General features: G+C 34.2%; 1 protein-coding gene across 1 annotated transcript; it reads right to left on the bottom strand.

Annotated features, from left to right (window-relative positions):
* Positions 1–773: 773 nt before the first annotated feature.
* Positions 774–2,580, bottom strand: LOC130746908 (F-box protein At3g62230-like). Its single transcript, XM_057599722.1, has 3 exons — positions 1,648–2,580; positions 1,333–1,506; positions 774–1,076 (listed from the first exon to the last, which is right to left on the bottom strand). The coding sequence occupies exons 1-3, from the start codon at positions 2,578–2,580 to the stop codon at positions 774–776; spliced, it is 1,410 nt and encodes a 469-aa protein (XP_057455705.1).
* Between the last annotated feature and the right edge of the window lie 7,417 nt (positions 2,581–9,997).

Raw genomic sequence — 9,997 nt, 5'->3', positions numbered from 1 at the left:
CTTTGTGGTTGCAGCTTTGGTTTATTCCTCTTGTGTCTCAACCAGAGAAAACACATAGGTTAATTAAATTTGATATGCACTATATATACATATAGTCTACACACAAGCTACTCCTACTACTGGCTTTCCAGCTCTCGCTCATCGTCTTGCTCCACGTCCTCAATGGCACGACTCTAGCTTATAATTCAATAAAGTCAATTTTTTAGGATCATAAAACATGCATTTTGGATAACACCAGAAATAACTTCATTTAACTCATTGATTGTTTGTTCGTTTTGTAAATGCTTAAAAAAAATTCTTCGGAAAATAAACAAGCAACGGAAAAGAGACTAAGGAACAACTAGTGAGTCTTTCATGATTAAGACTTCTAACTCAAGAGCCTTTAAAAAATATCAGATTATTTAATTAATTATTCCGTTAATCATTTAATACAATTAAGTTTCTTGATATTTTTCTTCCATAGAAGTTCTCATTAATGCCACATTATTCCATAAAATGTATGAACATGGATTCTACACATGAGGTGATCAAAATTTTGCTGGTGGGTCGGCTGATGCGGCAGCTCAAAATCAGAGTCAGCAGCACCTTGACATTTGACAATTTGGATAGCACTCAACGTGTGAGATATTATAAAAATGATCATTTTTTAAAATGAAGGAATTCAACTTTTGTTTCCAAACAAAGTTCAAAAAAATAAACTATTGTTTCCAAATAAGAAAAATTACAAATCCAAGAAAATTTCAAGTATTTTAAATTCTATGAAATTTTAAATACTAATAAATTGAAATCTCTAAATCTCTTGAAGCCCTTTGAGACATTAGCGTTTCTATCATGTCACGACAGTAGGAGTTCAAGCTTTCATCTTGATTAGCAACATCATCCTTCAATATGTTGATAGTCATCTTTCTCAAGACTCTCCCAATAGTGATGAAATAGGTAATCATATGAATTTCATTCATTGATCCTTTGAAGCCCTTAATCTCCACCTCTTTAAGAGCATCTACCATGCAGTTATAAGCCCTTGCGTGATCAGTCCAAAACCTCTCGAGGTTAAAGTTGTCAGGTAACTCACAATTCTACAATATGAACAACAAAAAGTTGGCTACTTAAGTAGGCACACAAAGGAATGGAACCAATTAAACACAAAAAGGAACAATGGATTTGCATGAGGGTTTTTAACACAATATATAGTATAAAAATATTTTATTTGTTCCGCCTTAAAAATTTTGTATCATCTTCCCCAATTATACATTATTGATTTTACTCAATATATTAAATTTTCTCATCCACCCATATAGGAAAACAAATCTATTATATGAATATAATACTCACCCAATAATTATTTGGGATACCCAATTTGATAGTGAGGTGCTCTAATTCAGGGCAACTATTAAGTAAGAATGTGATTCCTAAAACCTCATTTTGATCCAAAGAAGTTTTTATTGTCAAACTTCTCACATTTGAGCTATGTGGTATTCTGAGCCGGCAGCCTCCAGTGGGAACAACCTTTACATGTCAAATTAATATAAAATGTTAAACTATGAATACACAAATTACATTTATATATGTATATATATAATTTTCTTATTACTTAGTAAAGCTATACTGAAAAATATCTATATAAAAGAAAAAGGAGATAAAACATACCTGAAGGAAGTAATTACACACAGTTAAAGTACTACCACCAGAGATATGATCTTGCACTAGTTTGTAGAGAAATAGAGCATGTCCTTCGTATTCAACGGAGAAGTCAAGAGCTTCCTCTTCCATCATAAGAGAACGTATGTCCATGACCAAAAAGTTATTATTCAACCCGGAATAATAGAAATATCTTAGGTTTGGAGCATTGACTATAAAATAACGACTATTAGGTTTAAACATGCATCTGTCAACGACCAACTTTCGCAACCTTAAGTTTTCCTCCCGTAAATCAAAGTCATCCGAATTCCAACACCTCTTAAGACTTAAGCTGTCAAGCGCCTCACAATTTGACAACAAGGTCTTAATAGTAATGAGTTTTACTTCCATCCAACCCAAAGAAATTTCTTTGAGTGCATGAAAGTTAAGCAACTCAGCCTCAACCAAGCTGCATGAAAACAACTTCAAAGATTTAAGGCAAGTGTGGCCATAAACATGTGATGGCAATTCAAACAAGGCCTCATGCTTAGTATAATTAGTAGTAAAATAACAATCCAATGTTGGATCAGAAAAGTCCAACTCCAACTCCTTCACCCCATGTTTTGTGGCAAAGGTAATGCACTCCCTCACAACTCTCTTAACTTTTCCAGGAAATGATAATCTCAAAGAGAACTTATCTACAACAGTTTTTGTGTGATTAGCAATCCAAAGCAACACAAACTCTAGAAAAGCCTTTCTTTGTGCTTGTCTGATTTGATAAGTTTGACCATCTTTCACAAAAGATGCTTCATCAAATTCTATGTTGGATGTATACTTAAAAACATCTATCCAACTTTTAGAGAGGATTGAAGTTCTTACCGCTTCTCTAAATGGTATCAAGGAAACAATGGTAGAAAGCAAAGAGTGAGGCAATGAGCTAAACTTGTCTGTGCTAGGTGCCATGACTATGGTATTGAAATTGAAGAAAACCTTTTCTATGATAATACTCCAAGTCTATATTATTGAAGAATGAAGATAAGAGAATGTAGTTGCAACCTCATATGTATCTACTATATTTATAAGTAAAAATCACTTTACGTATAAATTAATTGCATTAATTTGTTATTAATAACTTTTTATAATACTTATTATAGTATTATATTATAATAATCATTTTCCCATTAAGAGCAGTCGTGACAAAAAACTATCTTTTACTCACATCTTAAATATTATTAAACACTATCTTATTTTTCATTGTGATGAAAAATCAGTATTATGAAATTCGGATCGGTCATCGACTCAATTATGACACTGGGTCAATGGGTCACTAGTTGAACTATTGAATCATTGGTTGAACTGATTGACTCGTTGTAAACTAAAAATAAGTAAATTATAATATAAGTAATATTTGTTATGAAGATTATACTCTAAATTTAAAATCATTATAATCATTAAATTCTAGGAAAATGTGTTACCATAATAACAAAATGAAATTTATATCATTTCTTTCCCTAAAGTATTACCATATTATTACTTGCTTATTTGGTTATTTATATATGTTCTTTCAATAAAAAAGAATTTATTATGCAATTAGTGACCTTTAAAGGATTTGCATTTCAATACAACAGATGATAACATATTAATAGAAACTAGATTCAAATAATAACATATTAATATATCAACATAAAAACTAATAAAAGCAGTAGTAAATAGAAAACAGCCAGAAAGGAAAGAACTGAAAAGATGGCAAGATGAATGAGTGAGAAAAAAAAGTGCAAAAATTAAAAACTATGATTTGGGAAAGAGAATTATACTGAATTGCATTTTGAATGGTCTATTAACTCCTTTCATTATTAATTGTCATTAAAAAGGAGTATGTGTTCATTGAAAAAAGTTGAGTATGTTATCGAAAAAAGGAGATGACAGATATTTGTTGGATCAATATATAAAACAAGAGAGAATGAATATGTAATTCCAAATTTATTGAAAGAAGGAAATTATAGTTTTAAATTTTCACACTTTTTTCTCATTCCCTTCATCTTGCCATCTTTTCAGTTCTTTCCTATCTGTGGTTGTTTTCGATTTACTACTGCTTTTATTAGCTTTTACGGTTGTTTAATATGTTAATATTTGAATGTAGTTTCTATCAATATATATTACTATGTGTTGTATTGAAATGCAAATCCTTTAAAAGTCAATAATTACATAGATTTGATTTTTATTTTATTGAAATAGCATATATAAATAACCAATTAAGCAAGTAATAATATGGTAATATTTTTAAGTTCAAAAAAAATATGGTAATATTTTTAATTTCAAAAAACAAATATGGTAATATTTTTAGGAAAGAAAATATGAAAATTTCATTTTGTTTTATTCGGGTCACACATTTTATTAGAATTAAAAGATGATAATGATTTTAAATTCAGAGTATAAACTTGATAACTTATATAGCTTGTATTATAATTTACTTATTTTTAGTATACACTGAATTAATAAGTTGAACTAATGACTCAGTGGTTCAACTAATGACGCATTGATCCAGTGCTAAAGTCTGTATTTCATAACATTGGTTTTTCTTCACAATGATAAATAATTAACATAGTAATTCATAATATTTAAGATGTGAATAAAAGATACTCGTGTTTTTTTTTCACGACTGCTTTTATTTTTTTTTATTTTTTTGAGAGCTGAAAAAGATTTATTAATAAAGGAAATAAATTATGAGAACAATCCTCCCATATAGATAGCAAGGAGACTAAAGAAGAGCAAAAATCCCACGAGTTGCACCAGAACAAATATGACGACCAAAACCAGCTAGTGAAAGAGTTTCATTAAAACCCCTTTGAAAAAAACCCAGTGGAAAAAAACCCCAAACGGAAACAAAGTGTACTCCAACAAAAGCTACCCCAATAAAAATGTAAAACATGACCTGATAGTGACTAATATTCCAAATAGCCAACCAAAGTAATAAGAAGCAAGTGCAGATACAAAATCCAAGGCACCCATAATTCAGCTTCAAATGGAATAGAACCGTGTGGAGATAATGCTAAAATGATAATTATAAACCATAAGGGGTGGCACAAGTGATGAATGTATATTTTCTTAAGGAATTTCGCATAGACTTTTAGCTCAGGTTAGATCCCCTCTCAGGTAAAAAATAATACCTTTGTGGTCAGGGACATCATCCCGAACCAGATTAGTCACGTGAGACCCCGTTCCCCGTGGATTCCGGTGGCCAAACGACAAAAAAATGATTATTATAAAAAGTTATTAATAATTGTAATTAATGTACACGTAAAGTGATTTCGTACACGTAAAGTGTATAGTAGATACGGATGAGGTAGCAACTACATTTTCTTTGGCTTGGTGGTTTCATGGCTAATAACTGCAGCTTGGGTAGTCCTTGGCTTGCGGAGGGTTTGGCGCTTCGGGATGGTCTAGCCTTTGTCTGGAATCATGGTTTCAAGAAAATTCTTTGCTAAGTGGACTGCCTACTACTGAAAGAGGTGTTCACAGATGAGGATCGAATTCGTTTGCATACCCACGCTGAGCTTTTGCTAGAAATCAAAGGGTTGTTCGCGAGAAGTTGGTTTACCAAACTCACTTGGATTCAAAGGGAGGCCAACTGTTCTGCAGATTGGCTCGCAAGGCAAGGATGTTCTCTTGTAGTTTCAGGTGTCAGGGAGATTTCAAACCTCTCCCCGGAGCTTGAACTCCTTCTTTTGAAGGATCGTCTAGTTGTGCCTTAGTTTGTTTTTTTGTCTTTTGTTTATCTTCCGATGTATCAAAAGAAAAAGGATTTTCTTCAATTCCAATATCATAGACATGGCACCTATGATAGACAAGTTTAACTCATTGCCTCACTCTTGCTCTCTATCAAAATTCCATTGTTTCCTTGATACCGTTCAAGGAAGGAGTAAGAACATCAATCCTTTCTAAAAGTTAAATAGACGTTTTTAAGTATACATCCAACGTAAAATTTGATGAGGCGTCTTTAATGATAGATGGTCAAACTTATCGAATATCCATTTCTTTTTTCTATTCACTTTCGTATATGAAAAAAATTATATTACTTAGATTTTCTTAGATATTAATGATGTTTTTTAGTTTTACATTATTTAATAAGATATAGGCTTAAAAGCAGTTTATACCCTTCAAGTTTAACACAATTGTGATTCATACCCCTGTGAATTTTTAGTGCGAAGTGTAACCTACATGTTTCAGAAAGGTGCAAAACCTACTCCTCCGTTAGCCTTCCGTCTAAAACTTGAAAAAAGTGCTGATGTGGCATTTTTAAATTTTTTTATTAAATTTAAACTTAAAATATTTAATTAAAAATTTCAGGTACCAAACAAACTAAAGAAAATAATAATTTACGGATGAATCATCTTCATCTTCTCCACACCATTGAAACCCACCACCTCCACCACCAAATCACCCTCTCACCCAACACCACCACCACCACCAAATCCCCCTCTCACCCAAAACCACCACTACGACCATAAATCCCAGCTATCCACGACCCACCATCAAACCCAGCTACCCACGACCATCAAACCCAGCCGCTCATGACCACCACAACCCACCATCAAACCCAGCCACCCACGACCCACGACAACCCCAAAACCCACAACCCACAAACCCAACACTAAAAAACCCAAATTTGAAGGGGGAAGAAAGGGATAAACGTGTAGATCTAAAGGAAAACCACAAATCCATCAATTTTTGTTCTTCCCCCTTCAATTTCGCAGTTCAAATTCGTGATTTGGGTTCTGAATGATGATGATGGTGTGGATGATGTTCTTGGGCGTTGTTGTTGGGAAAATTGGGTGTTCTGGAAAATTGGGGAAAAGTGGTGGTGTTGTTGTTGTTTGATGTTGATGATGTAGGTGAAGAAGAAGAAGAAGGAATGAAGGTAGGCATGTGTGAAGAAGGTGGCTGCGTGAAGAAGAAGAAGGAATGAAGATGAGTGTTTTTTTAAGTTGGTCCTTAAATTGTTTTTTTTTTAGTTTTTTTTTTTGTCCTTGAAATCTTTTTTAGTTTAAATTTAATTAAAAAATGAAAAAAAATGTCACGTGAGCTTTGACCGTCAAAAAATAGACGGAAGACGGACGGAGGGGTAGGTTTTGCACCTTTCTGAAACATGTAGGTTACACTTCGCACTAAAAATTCACAGGGGGTATGAATCGCAATTGGGTTAAACTTGAGGGGTATAAACTGCTTTTAAGCCTAAGATATATATATAAGCTTTTCCATATTCACTTTCAAAAAAAAAAAGCTTTTCCATTTTCCAATAGAACATTAAATATCATTAAGGGGAAAAGGAAGAAAAATAAATTAATATTTAAATTAATTGATTGTTTTTATTAGCAACGAAACATGATGATCTATTTTTTTGAATATTTCAATATTTTTTTGGTCTTGACCAAGGTATCCCCACAGCCGACAGTCGTGAGACTAATCCATCGCCCAACGATCAGCGAAACACCTCCCCAGGATTAAACAACTTCCTCCGGCGTGGATGGGTAACAGAACTGGTGAGAATAAAATAACACTGAAATTGCTCAACTAAGTCAGGGAAGGAAGGGAAGAGAAGAATTTTGGATGATGAACAAAGTGAAATCCTGTCTCTATTTATAGGCATAAAATCCGTTAATATCAAGGTAAGCTGCACATTAATTTTTGGGTGATATAAATAAAGCTTTGTAGTTTCAAGGTCTGCAGGCACAGTCAACAAAAATCGGAAATTTCAAGGCTTTGACCAAGGTATCCCCACAGTCGACAGCCATGAGACTAATCCATCGCTCAACGATCAACACACTAAGCGGTAGGGGGCTGACCAAGGAGATCGAAACATATTTTTCATATAGAAATATAATATTCAAAAAATAAAAATGAATAGTATATATATATATTTTATAGTAATAATTTTTATAATTATTCATCTCTATTAATATTAATAATATTAAGAATTTAGTATTTTTCTTCCTTGAAGAATTGCATTTAATGATTTTTAATTTCAAGGATATTATTATGTTAATATTTATAGAATTTATAAAATAATTTTACAGACTCTATTTATAGAGTATTATTAGCATGTTCTGATGACAGCTCTTCTTTAATTCTTCTTGAAGCCCGCGATTCTGATAGAGCTTTTGAAGAGAGCTCGTAGGGATTTCTTTTTGTCAAGCAGCTAGGGGTTGTTCCTGTGGGGTCTGATGAGGATGTCATTCGAAGCCTTGCTGACCACCTCATTGATAATCATTTGAGGCTTTACGAAGATCCTTAGCGGGGTGTTTGTTTAGGTTGTTCTTTTTTTTTAGAAAGCTGAAATTATTATTAATTAGAGAAAAATACAAACAGAACAAGAGGCAAGAAAGATACGGCTACCAACTAACAAGAAAACGAAGAACAATAAAAGAAGCTAGGCTACTAATAAAGAAACTACAGCTACCACATCACAAAAGAGCAGAGAGCTGAAAAGAAAAACAGGAGTTAGAGCAGGCTTCCAGCGACAGGCAAGAACACCACAATAACCTCAAGTTCCCTCTTGAATCACAACCGCCAAACACTTGAGCTGAGGATAAGCACCAAAAGTACAGGGAGAAGTCTCCACTAAATGAAGACATAAACACGAAATGCCAGGGAGCAAAAAACAGAGACAGTGCAGATCCATAAAAAAGCAGAACACATCAGCCAGGGTCCAGAACCAAAGAGGTGGGGCAAATTTCAGACAGAGGAGTAGAACGATCACAGCCTTGTTTCGCAAGGTTGTCGGCATTTGTGTTTGCTTCCCTGTAAATATGAAAAACTCCTAAGCACTCCACCTTAGTCATTAGGCGATCAATTAAGTTAAGGTCGCTTAGGAGCTTCCATGGACGGTTTGATTTCTGCATCACCCAGCCCACTGCAAGGGTTGAGTCACTCTCAACAATCACCTTCTTGAAGCCCTTTTCTTTGCAGAATGAAAGAGCAATCAGAATGGCTTTAGTCTCTGCAACATATGCCCAGGTATTTCCAAGAGACAAAGAAAAGCGACCAAGGGTGGTTCCGAGTGAATTTCTTAGGACACCACCAGCTCCACTAGCCCCAGGATTACCCTTGGACGAACCGTCTACATTAAATTTATAAATACCCTCCGGAGGAGGGCACCAATCCACTGTACGTACCTTGGAGTCCACTGGTTTTATCCTCAACTTTTCAAAGTGTTGAGAGAAATCGAAGGAAGAGAACGGGCATTCCTTCCACCAAGCTTTGATCCACCACCTAATTCGTAATATATGCAGATCCCACACAGTTTCGTTAGAGAATTCCTTCTGGTTAAAAACAGTATCATTACGGGCTCGCCATATGGACCAACAAAGAGCGTATGGAATAATTTCCCACAGAATAGGGTCAGTTTTGATCCGGATTGAAGGCCATTCCAAGATCAAGTCTTGGAAAGAGGGGGGAATGCAAAAAACCACTTCTTCACGAGCCAAGATGGCATTCCACAACCGCCAAACTTTGGGGCATCTTAGCATAAGGTGAGCTTCAGATTCCCCTTCCAGCCCGCAAATATCGCAAAGGTCCCCGTTCTCAATGGTTATTCCCCTTCGTAACAAGCTCTCTTTGACAGCTATTTTACATTCCATTAACTGCCAGATGAAGAGTACTACCTTTGGGGGGACCATCTTGCGGATCCTTTTTGGCACCAGCCAAGAATTGTCACCAAAGATCCTCAATTCTACCTCAGCACAAAAAGTTTTAATAGTGAAGTTACCACTCGGGTCACCTGCCCAAAGGATCGAATCAGGACCAATGCAGTTGAGGATTTCTTTTGCTTTTCGTGCGTGTTTTTTTCTTCTAGTTTTTCTTTGTTGGAGTTGATTGTTTTCCTTTAGCCTTCTCAGGTTGCTTCTGGCTTTCTAGGGTGGTTTTGCAGGGGTTGTGGTGTTTTGGGGTTCTTTGTCGCATTGTGGCCTCTAGTGGTCTTTTTATTGCTGATGCATATGGGTTGTTTGTAATCTATGCTTGAGTGTAGCTTTCAAGCTTTTTGCTGATATATTTACTTTCTAATATATATATATATATATATATATTTATATATATATATAAGAATATATTATTAAAAACTTAAATTTTATTTTTTTATTTTCTAAGTTTTTACAAATCTTTCGATTTCCTAAACTTTCTTAAATTGTAATATTAATTTTTATTTATACAATATATCTCATAAGATATAAGCTTTTCCCATTTCTCCAATAGAACATTCAATATCTACACACGGGGTAAAAAAATAAAAAAATAAATTTATTTATTTACTTTATTAACAATGAATAATAATTGAAGGGCTTCACTTTCTTCACAAAGGGCATATTTATCTTTGAATTAAGAA

Source organism: Lotus japonicus, chromosome 1 (genome assembly GCF_012489685.1).
Source record: "Lotus japonicus ecotype B-129 chromosome 1, LjGifu_v1.2".
Lineage (NCBI taxonomy): Eukaryota > Viridiplantae > Streptophyta > Magnoliopsida > Fabales > Fabaceae > Lotus > Lotus japonicus.
This window is presented reverse-complemented; position numbering and strand designations above follow the sequence as displayed.

Coding starts and splice junctions, on each gene's coding strand:
- LOC130746908 (XM_057599722.1), bottom strand. CDS start 2,580: ATGGCACCTAGCACAGACAAGTTTAGCTCATTGCCTCACTCTTTGCTT. Junction 1,507..1,647: donor TGTGTAATTACTTCCTTCAG/GTATGTTTTATC, acceptor TGACATGTAAAG/GTTGTTCCCACTGGAGGCTG. Junction 1,077..1,332: donor GTATCCCAAATAATTATTGG/GTGAGTATTATA, acceptor TTCATATTGTAG/AATTGTGAGTTACCTGACAA.